At 45.3% G+C, this 21,781-nt stretch overlaps 1 protein-coding gene across 2 annotated transcripts in view; it reads right to left on the reverse strand.

The window, feature by feature from the left end:
* ARHGEF9 (Cdc42 guanine nucleotide exchange factor 9) overlaps positions 1–21,781 on the reverse strand; it is a 423,137-nt gene that overhangs the window by 132,829 nt on the left and 268,527 nt on the right. For both annotated transcript variants that reach the window (XM_077285097.1, XM_077285099.1), the window contains one exon: positions 21,002–21,181. In XM_077285097.1, coding sequence (XP_077141212.1) covers positions 21,002–21,181 — 180 coding nt within the window. The remainder of the gene's footprint in view (positions 1–21,001; positions 21,182–21,781) is intronic.

Here is a 21,781-nt window from a genome sequence, read left to right on the forward strand (position 1 = left end):
GGAGCGGCAGACACTGTTAGTAGGCCCCAACCACACATATTAACAACAACTACTTAATGAGAGCCTGAAGATTGAAGCTCAGCTTTGTACAGTGGAGAACAACACCAGGTAGCGGCAGACACCGATAGTAGGCCCCAAGAACACATATTAACAACAACTACTTAATGAGAGCCAGAAGATTGAAGCTCAGCTTTGTACAGTGGAGAACAACACCAGGGAGCGGCAGACACCGTTAGTAGGCCCCAACCACACATATTAACAACAACTACTTAATGAGAGCCTGAAGATTGAAGCTCAGCTTTGTACAGTGAAGGACAACACAAGGGAGCGGCAGACACCGTTAGTAGGCCCCAAGCACACATATTAACAACAACTACTTAATGAGAGCCTGAAGATTGAAGCTCAGCTTTGTACAGTGGGGAACAACACCAGGGAGCGGCAGACACCGTTAGTAGGCCCCAACCACACATATTAACAACAACTACTTAATGAGAGCCTGAAGATTGAAGCTCAGCTTTGTACAGTGAAGGACAACACAAGGGAGCGGCAGACACCGTTAGTAGGCCCCAACCACACATATTAACAACATCTACTTAATGAGAGCCTGAAGATTGAAGCTCAGCTTTGTACAGTGGAGAACAACACCAAGGAGTGGCAGACACCGTTAGTAGGCCCCAACCACACATATTAACAACAACTACTTAATGAGAGCCTGAAGATTGAAGCTCAGCTTTGTACAGTGGAGAACAACACCAGGGAGCGGCAGACACCGTTAGTAGGCCCCAACCACACATATTAACAACAACTACTTAATGAGAGCCTGAAGATTGAAGCTCAGCTTTGTACAGTGGAGAACAACACCAAGGAGTGGCAGACACCGTTAGTAGGCCCCAACCACACATATTAACAACAACTACTTAATGAGAGCCTGAAGATTGAAGCTCAGCTTTGTACAGTGGAGAACAACACCAGGGAGCGGCAGACACCGTTAGTAGGCCCCAACCACACATATTAACAACAACTACTTAATGAGAGCCTGAAGATTGAAGCTCAGCTTTGTACAGTGGAGAACAACACCAAGGAGTGGCAGACACCGTTAGTAGGCCCCAACCACACATATTAACAACAACTACTTAATGAGAGCCTGAAGATTGAAGCTCAGCTTTGTACAGTGGAGAACAACACCAGGGAGCGGCAGACACCGTTAGTAGGCCCCAACCACACATATTAACAACAACTACTTAATGAGAGCCTGAAGATTGAAGCTCAGCTTTGTACAGTGAAGGACAACAACAGGGAGCGGCAGACACCGTTAGTAGGCCCCAACCGAAATAGTAGGCCAACTGCACTGTTATCTTAACAACAACTACTTAATGAGAGCCTGAAGATTGAAGCTCAGCTTTGTACAGTGGAGGACAACTGTAATGGTAGACAAACACAATAAGTAGGCCTAAATAAGTAATTAGGCAAAATGCAGTTCAAAATTGGTAAGTGGAGTACACTTGCAGCATAGCGTGGTTCAGCGGAGGAGGGCATGTGTAATTAGTGGCTCTCACACAGGAAGTAGGCCTAAAATAAAAATGAAGGCTATATTAAGTTCAAAATTGGTAAAAGGAGTACACAAGTGGCATAGCTGGGTTCTGTGGTGGAGGACAACTGTTATGACAGGCTTACACAGTTACTAGGCACAAAAAAGTAAGTAGGATACATGCAGTTCACAATTGGTCACAGGAGTACACAGGCGGCATAGCTTTGTTCAGTGGAGGACAACTGCAAGGAATGGACTGGCCGAGACAGACACAGGTAGTAGGCCTACAATAGAAAGTAGGCTCTATGCAGTTTAAAGTAGGCTATGGGGTACACAGGCAGCATTTTTGAGGTCAGCGGAGGACGATTTCAAGGAGGGACCGCAGACAGACTTCCTAGGCATAAAATAATAAAGCAGGCTCGATGCGGTTTAAATTAGGCTACAGGGGTTCACAGGCAGCATTGGTGTGCTCAGCGGAGGACAATTGGAAGGAGGGACCGCAGACAGACTTAGTAGGCCTAAAAAAACAAAATAGGCTCTATGCAGCTTCCATTATGTGGCAGGGGTACACAGGCAGCATTGGTGTGCTGAGTGGAGGACAATTGGAAGGAGGGACCGCAGACAGACTTAGTAGGCCTAAAAAAACAAAATAGGCTCTATGTAGCTTCCATTATGTTGCAGGGGTACACAGGCAGCATTGGTGTGCTCAGTGGAGGACAATTTGAAGGAGGGACCGCAGACAGACTTAGTAGGCCTAAAAAAAACTAAATAGGCTCTATGCAGCTTCCATTATGTGGCAGGGGTACACAGGCAGCATCGGTGTGCTCAGTGGAGGACAATTTGAAGGAGGGACCGCAGACAGACTTAGTAGGCCTAAAAAAACTAAATAGGCTCTATGCAGCTTCCATTATGTGGCAGGGGTACACAGGCAGCATTGGTGTGCTCAGCGGAGGACAATTGGAAGGAGGGACTGCAGACAGACTTAGTAGGCCTAAAATAACAAAATAGGCTCTATGCAGCTTCCATTATGTGGCAGGGGTACACAGGCAGCATTGGTGTGCTCAGTGGAGGACAATTGGAAGGAGGGACCGCAGACCGACTTAGTAGGCCTAGAAAAACTAAATAGGCTCTATGCAGCTTCCATTATGTGGCAGGAAAACACAGGCAGCATTGGTGTGCTGAGTGGAGGACAGTTGGAAGGAGGGACCGCAGACAGACTTAGTAGGCCTAAAATAACAAAATAGGCTCTATGCAGCTTCCATTATGTGGCAGGGGTACACAGGCAGCATTGGTGTGCAGAGTGGAGGACAATTGGAAGGAGGGACCTCAGACAGTAAGTACTCCCAAAAACTAAATAGATGTTAATGTCTCGTGAAAAAAAAAAGGTGACATACTTAGGTACAGGGGTGGGCTCCTATGCTGACTTTCAGACATTGTAATTTGGCGCAAAGTATTTACTGGTGTAAATGTAGGACAGGGCCCCTGCCTATTTTAAATAGCATCATACAAGTCAAAAAAATGGTTATTGTCAGTGCCAGGCATTGAAGGAATTCAGCGCATAGACTAAACAGTGGTGGAGCAGCGAGAGATAATTTTGCAAGTGGTAGAGCACTGTTTGACCTGGAGGGGACACTCTATCGTGGCCGGCGGTACAGGCCCAGGGCCCCTCATGTTACAACGGTGTGTCTGATGTTGGGTGCGCGCCACCACCGCCAGAGATACTTATTGTACTATGACGGACCCAGTGGCAGTGCCGTCAACCAAAAGTGGGCACACCCACCTCTTCAGACAAACGGCACTCTGACGGGTGCTTGCACCAAGTGGCGAGACCACGGCCCCATGGGGGGAGTTAGGCCATTTAGGGAGGCGTAAGCTAGGTGTCAGCCGGGAAAGGTGGGGCAAAATAATTAGAAATCCATGAGTGGTTCATTTTAATGAAGGTTAGATCATCAACATTTTGGGTCGCCAGACGAGTCCTTTTTTCGGTCAGTATTGAACCAGCAGCACTGAATACTCTTTCTGATAGCACACTAGCTGCTGGGCAAGCAAGCTCCTGCAATGCATATTCTGACAATTCAGGCCAGGTGTCTATTTTGGATGCCCAGTAATCAAAGGGGAATGACGGTTGAGGGAGAACATCGATAATGGAGGAAAAATAGTTAGTAACCATACTGGACAAATGTTGTCTCCTGTCACTTTGAATTGATGCTGCAGTACCTGTCGTGTCTGCGGTCATTGCAAAATCACTCCACAACCTGGTCAGAAAACCCCTCTGTCCAACGCCACTTCTGATTTGTGCACCTCTAACACCTCTGCCCTGTTGCCCCCTGCAGCTCGTGTGAGAACCATCACCGGCGCTGTGTGCTGGGAATGCCTGAATCAAACGGTCTACAAGAGTAGCTTGTTTGGTTGCCAATATTTGTTCGAGGTTCTCATGTGGCATGATATTTTGCAATTTGCCTTTATAGCGAGGATCAAGGAGGCAGGCCAACCAGTAATCGTCATCGGTCATCATTTTTATAATGCGTGGGTCCCTTTTAAGGATACGCAAGGCATAATCCGCCATGTGGGCCAATGTTCCAGTTGTCAAATCTGTGCATGTGCTGGGTTGAGGAGCACTTTCGGGCAAATCAACGTCACTTCTCTCCCTCAAAAAACCTGAACCCGGCCTTGCAACGACAGCAGTTTCTACTGCCCCCTGAGAAGCTTCCTCATCCAAAAAATACTCATCCCCATCATCCTCCTCGTCCTCCTCCTCTTCGCCCCCCACCTCGTCCTGTAGACTTCCCTGAGCTGACAATGGCTGACTGTCATCTAGGCTTCCCTCGTCCTCGGCTGCAGACGCCTGCTCCTTTATGTGCGTCAAACTTTGCATCAGCAGGCGCATTAGGGGGATGCTCATGCTTATTATGGCGTTGTCTGCACTAACCAGCCATGTGCATTCCTCAAAACACTGAAGGACTTGACACAGGTCTTGTAGCTTTGACCACTGCACACCTGACAACTCCATGTCTGCCATCCAACTGCCTACCCGTGTATGTGTATCCTCCCACAAATACATAACAGCACGCCTCTGTTCGCACAGTCTCTGAAGCATGTGCAGTGTGGAGTTCCACCTTGTTGCAACGTCAATGATTAGGCGATGCTGGAGAAGTTTCAAAGACCGCTGATGGTTCTGCATACGGCTGGACTGTACGGGCGAACGGCGGATGTGCGAGCAAAGTCTGCGCACTTTCAGGAGCAGGTCGCGTAACCCCGGATAACTTTTCAGAAAGCACTGCACCACCAGGTTTAAGGTGTGAGCCAGGCAAGGAATGTGTTTCAGTTGTGAAAGGGCTATGGCAGCCATAAAATTCCTTCCGTTATCACTCACTACCTTGCCTGCCTCAAGATGTACAGTGCCCAGCCATGACTGAGTTTCTTGCTGCAAGAACTCGGACAGAACTTCCGCGGTGTGTCTGTTGTCGCCCAAACACTTCATTGCCAATACAGCCTGCTGACGCTTGCCACTATCTGTTCCATAATGGGACACCTCGTGTGCAACAGTGCCAGCTGCGGATGGAGTGGTCGTGCGACTGCGGTCTGTGGACGAGCTCTCGCTTCTGCTGGAGGACGAGGAGGAGGAGGGGGATGAACGCCTACAGCCAACTGTTTCCTAGACCGTGGGCTAGGAAGAACTGTCCCAATATTGCTGTCCCCTGTGGACCCTGCATCCACCACATTAACCCAGTGTGCCGTGATGGAGACGTAACGCCCCTGACCATGCCTACTGGTCCATGCATCTGTTGTCAGGTGCACCTTTCTACTCACAGATTGCCTGAGTGCATGGACAATGCTGGTGGAGGGCTGGGATGGCTTTTCTCGAAAAGAAGTGTTGACTGGGTAGCTCGTAGCGTGGTACAGCGTAGTCCATCAGGGCTTTGAAAGCTTCGGTTTCAACTAACCGGTAGGGCATCATCTCTAACGAGATTAGTCTAGCAATGTGGGCGTTCAAACCCTGTGTACGCGGATGCGAGGATGAGTACTTCCTTTTCCTAACGAGAGTCTCATGTAGGGTGAGCTGGACTGGAGAGCTGCATATGGTGGAACTAGCGGGGGTGCCGGTGGACATGGCAGACTGAGAGAGGGTTGGTGATGGTATTCTTGCTGTTGCCCTACATACAGTGTTTCCTACCACGAACCTGGTGATTCCCTGACTGTTTTGGCCTTGCGACGAAACCGCCACATTTACTGAAGGTGGTGTGGTAAACGGTGGGCTTACAGTGAGGGAAGGGATGTAGCGTTGCTGACTAGCTTCATTGTGAGAGGGTGCTACAACGTTAAGGAACGTTTGGTGTTTAGTCCAGGCTTGCAAGTGCATGGTGGTTAAATGTCTACGCATGCAACTTGTATTTAGATTTTTAACATTCTGACCTCTGCTGAAGGTCCTTGAGCATTTCTTACAGATGACTTTGCACTGATCATTTGGATCTTGGTTAAAAAAATGCCAGACTGCACTCTTCCTACTATCGGATACCTTTTCAGGCATTGCACACTGAGCTACTTTAACCGGATGGCCATGCTGTCCTACAACTGGTTTTGTTTTTGCCAATCGGGGTCAACAACTGTGTCATCTATGACCTCCTCTTCTATGTCCTGGGCACCTTCCTCTGGGTCACCGTGTAAGCCGGTGCTATAGCGTTCGTGACGGGGCTTAATAGTCTCATCAGGGTCAGATTCTGGATCAGTACACTGCGAGGGCAATGTTCTGATCTGAGTCAAAGGAACAGCATAATAATCTGGCTGTGGCTGTGCATCTGTGCACTCCATGTCCGATTCATCTTGTAATGGGCATGGCCTGTTAACAATTTCCCTTTCTAACCCAGGAACGGTATGTGTAAAGAGCTCCATGGAGTAACCTGTTGTGTCGCCTGACGCATCCTTCTCTGTTGCTCTGGGTGAAGAACACAAAGAAGCGACTTGTCCCTGACCAGGAACATCCACTGACGACGTGCTGCTTTTACATTTTGCACTTTCCGAGGAGGAGGCGAAAGAGCTAGAGGCAGAGTCAGCAAGGAAAAACAAAACTTGTTCCTGCTGCTCCGGCTTTAAAAGCGGTATTCCTACTCCCAGAAAAGGGAGCGTTCGAGGCCTTGTGTAGCCAGACGATGACGCGGGCTCAACAACTCTAGACTTAGGGTCTATATTGCTTTTCCCATGACCACCTGATGCTCCACGACCACTACCATCATTACCAGCTGGCAATGACCGCCCACGGCCACGACCTCTTCCACCAGACTTCCTCATTCTTGGAAAAATGAAACCAAACTAACAACCGTTATGTGGTCCTGTACAACCAGGTAGAAGGTGTACGTAAACTTGTTGTGAATTTAAATCTCCCTTTTTTATGTGTGGGAGAATGCAGGAAAAAATCAGGCCCACTGTATTACACTACACAGTTTGATTGGCAGAAAGAGGCTGGCAGATATGCCACTAACAGGAGTGACGCAGATGCACACACTGGCAATAGAAATCTCCCTCTTTATGTGTGGGAGAATGCAGGGAAAAATCAGGCACACTGTATTACACTACACAGTTTGATTGGCAGAAAGAGGCTGGCAGATACGCCACTAACAGGACTGACGCAGATGCACACACTGGCAATAGAAATCTCCCTCTTTATGTGTGGGAGAATGCAAGGAAAAATCAGGCCCACTGGATTACACTACACAGTTTGATTGGCAGAAAGAGGCTGGCAGATATGCCACTAACAGGACTGACGCACGCAGATGCACACACTGGCAATAGAAATCTCCCTCTTTATGTGTGGAAGATTGCAGGGAAAAATCAGGCCCACTGGATTACACTACACAGTTTGATAGGCAGAAAGAGGCTGGCAGATATGCCACTAACAGGACTGACGCACGCAGATGCACACACTGGCAATAGAAATCTCCCTCTTTATGTGTGGGAGAATGCAGGGAAAAATCAGGCCCACTGGATTACACTACACAGTTTGATTGGCAGAAAGAGCTGGCAGATATGCCACTAACAGGACTGACGCACGCAGATGCACACACTGGCAATAGAAATCTCCCTCTTTATGTGACGTAGCTGGGCAATATACTACGTGACTGGCCAATATACTACGTGGCTGGGCAATATACTACGTGGCTCTGTGCTGTATACTATGTCACTGTGCAATATACTACGTGGCTCTGTGCTGTATACTATGTAACTGGGCAATATACTACGTGGCTGAGCAATATACTACATCACTGGGCAATATACTACGTAACTGGGCAATATACTACGTAACTGGGCAATATACTACGTGGCTCTGTGCAGTATACTATGTCACTGGGCAATATACTACGTAACTGGGCAATATACTACGTGGCTGGGCAATATACTATGTCACTGGGCAATATACTACATAACTGGGCAATATACTACGTAACTGGGCAATATACTACATGGCTGGGCAATATACTACGTCACTGGGCAATATACTACGTCACTGGGCAATATACTACGTGGCTGGGCAATATACTATGTCACTGGGCAATATACTACGTGGCTGGGCAATATACTACGTGGCTGGGCAATATACTACGTGGGCTGTGCAGTGTACTATGTGGGCTGTGCAATATACTACGTGGACATGCATATTCTAGAATACCCGATGCATTAGAATCAGGCCACCATCTAGTTACCTTCATAAGTCACAAGCTTAGTGAAAGGAAGTCCACCTGTGTGCAATCTAAGTGTCACATGGTCTTTTAGTATATACACCTTTTGTGAAAGGCCACAGAGGCTGCAGCACCATTAAGCAAGAGGCACCACTAACCAAACAACACCATTAACCCCAAGGAGATCACCAAGCAAGTCAGGGAAAAAGTTGTTGAGGTTCCATGATAGGGTTAGGTTATAAAAAAGAATCCCAATTTCTGATGATCCCCAGAACACCATCAAAATATCATCAAATGGAAAGAACATGGTCCATCAACAAACCTTTAAAGAAAGGGCAGCCCACCAAACCGCTCAGCTTGGACAAAGAGGACATAATCAGAAAGGCAGCACAGAGACCAAAGGTAACCCTGAAGTAGCTGCATAGTTCCAAGCAGAGACTGGAGTCTCTGTCTATACGACCACAATATGTTGCACACTCCGTAGAGGTGACCTTTATGGAACAGTGGGCAGAAAAAAGCCTTTACTTACACACAAAAACTGTAAGGCTCATTTTGAGCCAAAAGACATGTGGGGGGACTTTCCGTGGGGACTATCCAAACGTATGGAAGCTGTGGTAAGATGAGACCAAAATTGAACTGTTTGGCCACCAAGGTAAATGCTATGTCTGGGGCCAAAACAGCATAGCTCATCACCCCAAGAACAACTTCCACACTGTGAAACGTGGTGGCATCATCATGCTGTGGGGATGTTTTTCATCAGCAGGGACAGGAAAAATAGTCCGAGTCGAGGGTAAGATGAATGGTGCAAAATACAGGGGGGGGGGGGGTTTGTGCTGCCGGAGCAAGCACCATACAGGGTTATTCTTGAGCAAAACGTGTTTCAGTCTGTTGGTGATTTGAGACTTGGACGGAGGTTCACCTTCCAACAAGACAATGATCCAAAGCATCCTGCTAAAGCAACACTTGAGTGTTTTATAGGGAATGTTTTGCAGTGACCTAGTCAAAGCCCAGATCTTAATCCAATTGAGAATGTGTTGTCAGTAGTGTTGAGCATTCCGATACCGCAAGTATCGGGTATCGGCCGATATTTGCGGTATCGGAATTCCAATATCGAGTTCCGATATTTTTGTGATATCGGAAATTGGAATCGGAAGTTCCCAGTGTATGGTTCCCAGGGTCTGGAGGAGAGGAGACTCTCCTTCAGGCCCTGGGATCCATATTCATGTAAAAAATAAAGAATAAAAAAAAAAATATGGATATACTCACCCCTCAGACGGAGCCTGGACCTCAGACGTGCAACCGGCAGCCTCCGTTCCTAAGAATGAGCGAGTGAAGGACCTGCGATGACGTCGTGGCTTGTGATTGGTCGCGTGAGCGTTTACATGAGCGGTCATGCGACCAATCACAAGCCGCGACGTCATCGCAGGTCTTTCACTCGCTCATTCTTAGGAACGGAGGCTGCCGGTTACAGCGGTTACTACCAGGGCGCGTCAGAGGGTGAGTATATCCCTATTTTTTATTTTTATTCTTTATTTTACACATGAATATGGATCCCAGGGCCTGAAGGAGAGTTTCCTCTCCTTCAGACCCTGGGAACCATCCAGGATACCTTCCGATACTTGTGTCCCATTGACTTGTATTGGTATCGGGTATCGGTATCGGCGATATCCGATATTTTTCGGATATCAGCCGATACCATCCGATACCAATACTTTCAAATATCGGAAGGTATCGCTCAACACTAGTTGTCAGACTTGAAGATCGCTGTTCATCGGAGGAACCCATCTAACCTGATGGAGCTGATGCAGTTTTGCTTTGAAGCATGCGCAATAATCCCAGTGGTAAAATGTGGAAAGCTCATAGAGACTTATCCAAAGCGATTTGCGGCAGTAATTATTGCAAATGGAGATTCTACAAAGTACTGCCTTTAGGGAGGTGAATAGTTATGCACACTGAAGTTTTCAGTAATTTTGCACTATTTGTTGTTTGCTTCACATTTTCAGTTGTAAGCATGTTCTTTACATAAACTGATGCAAACCCTCAAAAAACTATGAAATTCCAGGTTGTGAGGCAGCAAAACAAGAAAAATGAAAAGGGGTGGTGGGTGAATACTTTCGCAAGCCACTGTACACAGTAACATGTTAAAGTTTGGGTACCCCTGGTCAAAATTACTGTTATTGTGAACAGTTAAGCAAGTTGAAGATGAAATGATCTCTAAAAGGCCTAAAGCTAAAGATGACATATTTCCTTTGTATTTTAAGTTCTTGAAGACCAAGCAAAATTTCATTGAGAGCTGTTGGTAGGATTGCCAGAGAGGCAAATTAGAATCCCCACTTGACTGCAAAAAAGACCTTCAGAAAGAATTAGCAGACTCTTGAGTTGTTGTACATTGTTCTACTGTTCAGAGACATCTGCACAAATATGGCCTTCATGGAAGTGATCAGAAGAAAACTTCTCCTATGTTCTCACCATAAAATTAAAGGGAACCTGTCACCTGAATTTGGCGGGACCGGTTTTCGGTCCAATGGGCGGTGTTTTCACAGTCCCACAGTCACACTCACAGTCCCCTGATCTAAACATCATTGAAAATCTGTGGCTAGACCTCAAAATAGCAGTGCAAACGACACGGCCCATGAATCTCACTGAATCTGAAGAATTTTCCAAGGAAAAATAGGTGAAAATCCTCATACCACAATTGAAAGACTCTTGGCTGGCTACAAAAAGCGTTTACAAGCTGTGCTACTTGCAAAAGGGAGTGCCACTAGGTACTAACCAAGCAAGGTGCCCAAACTTTTGCATAGGCCAATTTTTCTTTTGGTAATTTTTAAAATGTGAAATATGAAAATATATTTTTTTTTTCCTGAAGCACATACAGTATGAAATGCATCATTAACTTTAACTTTAGCAGTTTTAGAGATCATTTCATCTTCAACTTGCTTAACTATTCACTATAACAGCAATTTTGACAAGGGGTGACCAAACTTTTACATGCCAATGTACATGTAGTGAATAGAAAATGCTTACATACCCCTATTACGATACCAAGTTTTTGTATTGTAAAATAATCATGCCAAGAAGATTTTTTTCTTCTTTTAATGTCACCACAATTATTTGTAGAAAGTAATTGATAAAATAAAATAATTTGAAAAAGAAGATAAAAATAACAAAAGTAAAATAATGTAGTTGCATTCAGAATTAGCCAACCAAATTTCAATGGATGTTGAATAGTATTCAGTACACAACCGCCATAATTTACTGTGATTCCGATCGATTAATCTTATATAAAGTTTAGATGCTCTAGTAAGACACTTTCTTAGTTGCATTATACAGCAAAAGCTATAGTCCATAAACAGCTTACAACACAGCAAAGGGATCTTATGGTTGAAAGTTATCAGTCAGGAGAATGGTGCAAAAATATTTCCAAGGCATTCAATATACCATGGATCAATGTGAAGATGGTCATCAAGAAGTGGCTTCAAGAGTAACAGTTTTAATTTTTATTTAATAAATCAGTACTACACATAAAATAAGAAGCTTTGAAATATATCTTATCATAGAAATCTGATTCTTTCTCCTCCTGGACTAATCTTTCATTCTCAAAACCATCAATTCTTGGGTAAAATCTGCATTCAGTGGAGACAGATTGTTACATTACTGATATAAGAGATGGGATGTGGATGGGAGAGTGAGGATGAAGGAGCTCTAGCTCTTCCCTCCTCCTCTCCCCTTCCCTCTACATAGAATCTTATCAGTAGCAACTCCCATCTTCTATCTCAGTAATGTAACAATCTGTCTTCACTAAATACAGATTTTACCCGAGAATTGAGAATTTTGAGAATGAAAGATCAGTACAGGAGGAGAAACAAGCAGATTTCTCTGATAAGATATGTTACAAAGTTGCTTATTTTCATGTGTACTATAAAACAGAAATTAAAATGATAGTTGCTCAATAACATTGTGTTATGGTTCTCAATGGCAAGAGAACATAGCCCAGCAAACATAAGAACTAGCTCTTGGAAGGATGGAAACTAAACTGACCATGAACTAAACCTGCCGCACAACTAACAGTAGCCGGGTAGCGTAGCCTGCGTTTATCCCTAGACGCCCAGCGCCGGCCGGAGGACTAACTAATCCTGGCAGAGGAAAATATAGTCCTGGCTCACCTCTAGAGAAATTTCCCCGAAAGGCAGACAGAGGCCCCCACAAATATTGGCGGTGATTTTAGATGAAATGACAAACGTAGTATGAAAATAGGTTTAGCAAAATTGAGGTCCGCTTACTAGATAGCAGGAAGACAGAAAGGGCACTTTCATGGTCAGCTGAAAACCCTATCAAAACACCATCCTGAAATTACTTTAAGACTCTAGTATTAACTCATAACATCAGAGTGGCAATTTCAGATCACAAGAGCTTTCCAGACACAGAAACGAAACTACAGCTGTGAACTGGAACAAAATGCAAAAACAAACAAGGACTAAAGTCCAACTTAGCTGGGAGTTGTCTAGCAGCAGGAACATGCACAGAAAGGCTTCTGATTACAATGTTGACCGGCATGGAAGTGACAGAGGAGCAAGGCTAAATAGCGACTCCCACATCCTGATGGAAACAGGTGAACAGAGAGGATGATGCACACCAGTTCAATTCCACCAGTGGCCACCGGGGGAGCCCAAAATCCAATTTCACAACAGTACCCCCCCCTCAAGGAGGGGGCACCGAACCCTCACCAGAACCACCAGGGCGATCAGGATGAACCCTATGAAAGGCACGGACCAAATCGGAGGCATGAACATCAGAGGCAGTCACCCAAGAATTATCCTCCTGACCGTATCCCTTCCATTTGACCAGATACTGGAGTTTCCGTCTGGAAACACGGGAGTCCAAGATTTTTTCCACAACGTACTCCAACTCGCCCTCAACCAACACCGGAGCAGGAGGCTCAACGGAAGGCACAACCGGTACCTCATACCTGCGCAATAATGACCGATGAAAAACATTATGAATAGAAAAAGATGCAGGGAGGTCCAAACGGAAGGACACAGGGTTAAGAATCTCCAATATCTTGTACGGGCCGATGAACCGAGGCTTAAACTTGGGAGAAGAAACCCTCATAGGGACAAAACGAGAAGACAACCACACCAAGTCCCCAACACAAAGCCGAGGACCAACCCGACGCCGGCGGTTGGCAAAAAGCTGAGTCTTCTCCTGGGACAACTTCAAATTGTCCACTACCTGCCCCCAAATCTGATGCAACCTCTCCACCACAGCATCCACTCCAGGACAATCCGAAGATTCCACCTGACCAGAAGAAAATCGAGGATGAAACCCCGAATTACAGAAAAAGGGAGACACCAAGGTGGCAGAGCTGGCCCGATTATTGAGGGCAAACTCCGCTAAAGGCAAAAAAGCAACCCAATCATCCTGATCTGCAGACACAAAACACCTCAAATATGTCTCCAAGGTCTGATTCGTCCGCTCGGTCTGGCCATTAGTCTGAGGATGGAAAGCAGACGAGAAAGACAAATCTATGCCCATCCTAGCACAGAATGCTCGCCAAAATCTAGACACGAATTGGGTACCTCTGTCAGAAACGATATTCTCCGGAATACCATGCAAACGGACCACATTTTGAAAAAACAGAGGAACCAACTCGGAAGAAGAAGGCAACTTAGGCAGGGGAACCAAATGGACCATCTTAGAGAAATGATCACACACCACCCAGATGACAGACATCTTCTGAGAAACAGGAAGATCCGAAATAAAATCCATCGAGATGTGCGTCCAGGGCCTCTTCGGGATAGGCAAGGGCAACAACAATCCACTAGCCCGAGAACAACAAGGCTTGGCCCGAGCACAAACGTCACAAGACTGCACGAAGCCTTGCACATCTCGAGACAGGGAAGGCCACCAGAAGGACCTTGCCACCAAATCCCTGGTACCAAAGATTCCAGGATGACCTGCCAACGCAGAAGAATGAACCTCAGAAATGACTTTACTGGTCCAATCATCAGGAACAAACAGTCTACCAGGTGGGCAACGATCAGGTCTATCCGCCTGAAACTCCTGCAAGGCCCGCCGCAGGTCTGGAGAAACGGCAGACAATATCACTCCATCCTTAAGGATACCTGTAGGTTCAGAATTACCAGGGGAGTCAGGCTCAAAACTCCTAGAAAGGGCATCCGCCTTAACATTCTTAGAACCCGGCAGGTAGGACACCACAAAATTAAACCGAGAGAAAAACAACGACCAGCGCGCCTGTCTAGGATTCAGGCGTCTGGCGGACTCAAGATAAATTAGATTTTTGTGGTCAGTCAATACCACCACCTGATGTCTAGCCCCCTCAAGCCAATGACGCCACTCCTCAAAAGCCCACTTCATGGCCAAAAGCTCCCGATTCCCAACATCATAATTCCGCTCGGCGGGCGAAAATTTACGCGAGAAAAAAGCACAAGGTCTCATCACGGAGCAATCGGAACTTCTCTGCGACAAAACCGCCCCAGCTCCGATTTCAGAAGCGTCGACCTCAACCTGAAAAGGAAGAGCAACATCAGGCTGACGCAACACAGGGGCGGAAGAAAAGCGGCGCTTAAGCTCCCGAAAGGCCTCCACAGCAGCAGGGGACCAATCAGCAACATCAGCACCCTTCTTAGTCAAATCAGTCAATGGTTTAACAACATCAGAAAAACCAGCAATAAATCGACGATAAAAGTTAGCAAAGCCCAAAAATTTCTGAAGACTCTTAAGAGAAGAGGGTTGCGTCCAATCACAAATAGCCTGAACCTTGACAGGATCCATCTCGATGGAAGAGGGGGAAAAAATATATCCCAAAAAGGAAATCTTTTGAACCCCAAAAACGCACTTAGAACCCTTCACACACAAGGAATTAGACCGCAAAACCTGAAAAACCCTCCTGACCTGCTGGACATGAGAGTCCCAGTCATCCGAAAAAATCAAAATATCATCCAGATACACAATCATAAATTTATCCAAATAATCACGGAAAATGTCATGCATAAAGGACTGAAAGACTGAAGGGGCATTTGAAAGACCAAAAGGCATCACCAAATACTCAAAGTGGCCCTCGGGCTATTAAATGCGGTTTTCCACTCATCCCCCTGCTTAATTCGCACCAAATTATACGCCCCACGGAGATCTATCTTAGAGAACCACTTGGCCCCCTTTATGCGAGCAAACAAATCAGTCAGCAGTGGCAACGGATATTGATATTTAACCGTGATTTTATTCAAAAGCCGATAATCAATGCACGGCCTCAAAGAGCCATCTTTCTTAGCCACAAAGAAAAAACCGGCTCCTAAGGGAGATGACGAAGGACGAATATGTCCCTTTTCCAAGGACTCCTTTATATATTCTCGCATAGCAGCATGTTCAGGCACAGACAGATTAAATAAACGACCCTTAGGGTATTTACTACCCGGAATCAAATCTATGGCACAATCACACTCCCGGTGCGGAGGTAATGAACCAAGCTTAGGTTCTTCAAAAACGTCACGATATTCAGTCAAGAATTCAGGAATCTCAGAGGGAATAGATGATGAAATGGAAACCACAGGTACGTCCCCATGCGTCCCCTTACATCCCCAGCTTAACACAGACATAGCTTTCCAGTCAAGGACTGGGTTATGAGATTGCAGCCATGGCAATCCAAGCACCAACACATCATGTAGGTTATACAGCACAAGAAAGCGAATAATCTCCTGGTGATCCGGATTAATCCGCATAGTTACTTGTGTCCAGTATTGTGGTTTATTGCTAGCCAATGGGGTGGAGTCAATCCCCTTCAGGGGTATAGGAGTTTCAAGAGGCTCCAAATCATACCCACAGCGTTTGGCAAAGGACCAATCCATAAGACTCAAAGCGGCGCCAGAGTCGACATAGGCATCCGCGGTAATAGATGATAAAGAACAAATCAGGGTCACAGATAGAATAAACTTAGACTGTAAAGTGCCAATTGAAACAGACTTATCAAGCTTCTTAGTACGCTTAGAGCATGCTGATATAACATGAGTTGAATCACCGCAATAGAAGCACAACCCATTTTTTCGTCTAAAATTCTGCCGTTCACTTCTGGACAGAATTCTATCACATTGCATATTCTCTGGCGTCTTCTCAGTAGACACCGCCAAATGGTGCACAGGTTTGCGCTCCCGCAGACGCCTATCGATCTGGATAGCCATTGTCATGGACTCATTCAGACCCGCAGGCACAGGGAACCCCACCATAACATCCTTAATGGCATCAGAGAGACCCTCTCTGAAATTCGCCGCCAGGGCGCACTCATTCCACTGAGTAAGCACAGCCCATTTACGGAATTTCTGGCAGTATATTTCAGCTTCGTCTTGCCCCTGAGATAGGGACATCAAGGCCTTTTCCGCCTGAAGTTCTAACTGAGGTTCCTCATAAAGCAACCCCAAGGCCAGAAAAAACGCATCCACATTGAGCAACGCAGGATCCCCTGGAGCCAATGCAAAAGCCCAATCCTGAGGGTCGCCCCGGAGCAAGGAAATCACAATCCTGACCTGCTGAGCAGGATCTCCAGCAGAGCGAGATTTCAGGGACAAAAACAACTTGCAATTATTTTTGAAATTTTGAAAGCAAGATCTATTCCCCGAGAAAAATTCAGGCAAAGGAATTCTAGGTTCAGATATAGGAACATGAACAACAAAATCTTGTAAATTTTGAACTTTCGTGGTGAGATTATTCAAACCTGCAGCTAAACTCTGAATATCCATTTTAAACAGGTGAACACAGAGCCATTCCAGGATTAGAAGGAGAGAGAGAGAGAAAGGCTGCAATATAGGGAGACTTGCAAGAGATTCAATTACAAGCACACTCAGAACTGAAGGAAAAAAAAAAAAAAAATCTTCAGCAGACTTCTCTTTTCTCTCCTTTCTCTGTCAATTAATTTAACCCTTTTTGGGCCGGTCAAACTGTTATGGTTCTCAATGGCAAGAGAACATAGCCCAGCAAACATAAGAACTAGCTCTTGGAAGGATGGAAACTAAACTGACCATGAACTAAACCTGCCGCACAACTAACAGTAGCCGGGTAGCGTAGCCTGCGTTTATCCCTAGACGCCCAGCGCCGGCCGGAGGACTAACTAATCCTGGCAGAGGAAAATATAGTCCTGGCTCACCTCTAGAGAAATTTCCCCGAAAGGCAGACAGAGGCCCCCACAAATATTGGCGGTGATTTTAGATGAAATGACAAACGTAGTATGAAAATAGGTTTAGCAAAATTGAGGTCCGCTTACTAGATAGCAGGAAGACAGAAAGGGCACTTTCATGGTCAGCTGAAAACCCTATCAAAACACCATCCTGAAATTACTTTAAGACTCTAGTATTAACTCATAACATCAGAGTGGCAATTTCAGATCACAAGAGCTTTCCAGACACAGAAACGAAACTACAGCTGTGAACTGGAACAAAATGCAAAAACAAACAAGGACTAAAGTCCAACTTAGCTGGGAGTTGTCTAGCAGCAGGAACATGCACAGAAAGGCTTCTGATTACAATGTTGACCGGCATGGAAGTGACAGAGGAGCAAGGCTAAATAGCGACTCCCACATCCTGATGGAAACAGGTGAACAGAGAGGATGATGCACACCAGTTCAATTCCACCAGTGGCCACCGGGGGAGCCCAAAATCCAATTTCACAACACATTGGCACTAACATGACATTGTCTAGAACTGGACGTCCTTCAAAAAGTGACAAAAAAACAAGAAGAAAAATGGTCCATGAGGTTGTCAAGAGCCGCATTAACAGGGAGGCAGAGATTTCTGGCAAGTACTGGTTGTGTACTGCATGTGACTATAATTTCCCTTATTCTTCACATGTCTGGCATGTTGGGTAGGGTGGCAAGATGGAACCCTTTTCTAAGAAAACATAACCATCCAAACCCGACTATTATTTTGCCAAAACCTACATTAAGTCTGCCAAAAGAATGTGGGAAAATGTGCTATGGTCTGATGATTCAAAAATATATGTTTGAAGCATAGGCAACACTGTGCAGCAGCAAAAGAACATCATACCTACAGTGAGGCATGGTGGAGGCAACATTATGATTTGCGGCTGCTTTTCAGCCACTGGAACAGGGACTTTGGTAAATGTGGAGGGAATTATGAACAGTTCCAAATATCTGTCAATTTTTATAATAATAATAATAATTTTTATTTATATAGCGCCAACATATTCCGCAGCGCTTACGAGTGTAAGGCTCAGGTGTTCATGTAAAGCTGCATGAACCAGTTGACAGCCTAAGTATGTAGCAGTACAGACACAGAGTGCTATTAACTGCATAAAGTGTATGAGAACATGATGCGAGGAACCTGATTATGTTTTTTTGTTTTGTTTTTTTGTTTTTTTTATTAGGCCACACAGGGATAGTTAGGTTAATGCGTTGAGGCGGTAGGCCAGTCTGAACAAATGCGTTTTTAGGGCACGCTTAAAACTGTGGGGATTGGGGATTCATCGTATTAACCTGGGTAGTGCATTCCAAATAATCGGCGCAGCACGTGTAAAGTCTTGGAGACGGGAGTGGGAGGTTCTGATTATTGAGGATGCTAACCTGAGGTCATTAGCGGAGCAGAGGGCACGGGTAGGGTGATAGACTGAGACCAGAGAGGAGATGTAGGGTGGTGCTGAGCCATGGAGTGCTTGTGGATGAGGGTAGTAGTTTTGTACTGGATTCTGGAGTGGATGGGTAGCCAATGTAATGACTGGCACAAGGTAGAGGCATCGGTGTAGCGGTTGGTGATATGATCCTGGCAGCAGCATTCAGGACAGATTGGAGCGGGGAGAGTTTGGTAAGAGGGAGGCCGATTAGTAGAGAGTTACAATAGTCCAGACGAGAACGAATAAGTGAAACAGTAAGAGTTTTTGCAGAGTCGAAAGTAAGAAAAGGGCGAATTCTAGAAATGTTTTTGAGATGCAGATAAGAAGAGCGAGCCAGTGATCGGATGTGGGGGGTGAATGAAAGCTCAGAATCAAGGATGACCCCAAGGCAGCGGGCATGTTGCTTTGGAGTAATGATGGAACCGCACACGGAGATGGCAATGTCAGGCAAAGGTAGGTTAGTAGAGGGAGAGAACACGAGGAGTTCAGTTTTTGACAGGTTCAGTTTCAGATAGAGGGAGGACATGATGTTAGAGACAGCGGTAAGACAATCACTGGTGTTTTCTAAGAAGGTCGGCGTGAAAGCAGGAGAAGAGGTGTATAATTGGGTGTCGTCAGCATAGAGATGGTACTGGAAACCAAATCTACTGATTGTTTGTCCAATAGGGGCAGTGCACAAAGAGAAGAGGAGGGGGCCTAGGACTGATCCTTGAGGAACCCCAACAGTAAGGGGAAGGTGAGAGGAGGAGGAACCAGCAAAACATACAGTGAAGGATCTGTCAGAGAGATATGAGGAGAACCAGGAGAGAACGGTGTCCTTGAGGCCGATGGAGCGGAGCATAGTGAGGAGGAGCTGATGATCCACAGTGTCGAATGCTGCAGAGAGATCCAAGAGAATTAGCATGGAGTAGTGACCATTAGATTTAGCTGTTAGTAGGTCATTAGAGACTTTAGTGAGGGCAGTTTCAGTCGAGTGTAAAGAGCGGAAGCCAGATTGAAGAGGGTCGAGAAGAGATTTATCTGAGAGATAGCGTGTAAGACGGGAGTGGACCAGGCGTTCGAGGAGTTTAGAGATGAAGGGAAGATTAGACACAGGTCTATAATTAGCGGCACAATTTTGGTCGAGGGAGGGTTTTTTAAGTAATGGATGTATGATGGCATGCTTAAATGAGGAGGGAAAAATACCGGAAGTGAGGGAAAGGTTGAATATTTTTGTTAGGTGAGAGGTGACAGCCGGGGAAAGGGACTGGAGGAGATGTGATGGAATGGGGTCACTGGTGCAAGTGGTCGGGCGAGAAGATGCAAGGAATTTTTCAACAAAACCTTCAGTCCACTGTTAAAAACCTGAAGATGAAGAGAAATGTTACCTTTCCATGCCACAGTGACCCTAGGTATACCTCCAAAGCATCAACAAAATGGCTTCACTAGAAGAAGATCATAGTTTTGGAATGGCTAAGCCGTCGTTGCCCAGACCTGAATCCAACTGAAAATCTGTGGGTTGAGCTGAAAAGGGCACTGTACACAGGAGATGCCCTTTTAATCTGACAAATTTGTAGCACCACTGCAAGGAACAATGGATAAAGATTGCCAATTCTAGATGTGCCACGCTGATAGACAATTGCCCAAAAAGACTGAATGCTGTCAGAAATTCAAAGGGTGTTTCAACAAGGAATTAGTTTAAGTATGTGCATATTGATGCAATCACATTATTTTAGTTCTTTGCTCGTCTTTTTCCAATATTTTAACACTAGCAACTGGACTATATACAGTATATGTATACATAGTCTAGATACAAGTGCTAAAATATTGGGATGCAAGGCAGTGTCATTGGGCGCATTATGCTTTCCATCCTCACTCACTTTGATTATAATGTGTTCCTTACTATCACAGCAGATTTAACATAGTGCAGGAATGAACTTTTGAGTTCAGCTTGTATTTTTATTTTTTTTGGAGCGCTGCATAATTTTGTGTTCACTGATGCAATGCAGAACTAGAAACAGCTGTTGGGTTTTAGGCTATTAAATGATGTCATTATAGTTAACATGATTAATGCTGGGGGAGGTGATGTTGATATGCAGGCTGATACATGTGGTAATATGATTATCATTACTACACACTATTATAGATATATATTACGTTGTGGAAATAATTGATCTTTTTTGGAGTTACTTACCCTCACAAAGCTGGCTGGAAACCATCCTTCTTCGTCATCTATCTGACCCCACCACCAGTCCTTATTAGAAGCATCTAGGACCTTGATGACGTCTCCAGCTTTAAATGCCAACTCCCGGTTGGCCATGGTGACGTGATCCCATGCTGCCTCAGCACTGACAATAGATCCACCGCTGATCAGCTGCAGAGACAAGACAGGGTCATCAGTGTTATTTAGCTCAGCAGGTTTTGCTATTGTTATACAATAAAAAAAATATATTAATTTCAAAACACACAACATACCACAATATACAGTAGGCGAATTACTGTTGCAGTACGGCACGAGCTAACCTAGTGCTCGCCATCAGAATCCCAATCGGCACATTCACAGGGTGACATGCAAATCTGATGTCAGGCGGCAACACAACATAAAAACAGAAACATTTCAGCTTAGGGAAATAAGGCAAAGAAGGAAGCAATATGAACGAAATGGCGCGTGCTGATCCATGCAAATATATTCTTACAATGGAGCGGTGTGCATCGGGGTAATGTTACTAGAGTTACCACTGAACAGTTCATAAAGTTCAACAAACTATTTCCAACATGCATTCAATTGAATGGACTGCACTATTCATCCAGTCTATTTCAACCAACAAAAATATAAAACTATAGAAGCCTTTCCCACTTTCCCGTAAGCATTATACGTAAGGGACCTTTCTTTCCCTCACTTTCCAAAATTGCTACACCAGCTATTGTTCATATGCCTGTCTTTCCTGAAATAAAAACCAGACTCTAGATCAGA

This window comes from Ranitomeya variabilis, chromosome 2 (genome assembly GCF_051348905.1).
Source record: "Ranitomeya variabilis isolate aRanVar5 chromosome 2, aRanVar5.hap1, whole genome shotgun sequence".
Lineage (NCBI taxonomy): Eukaryota > Metazoa > Chordata > Amphibia > Anura > Dendrobatidae > Ranitomeya > Ranitomeya variabilis.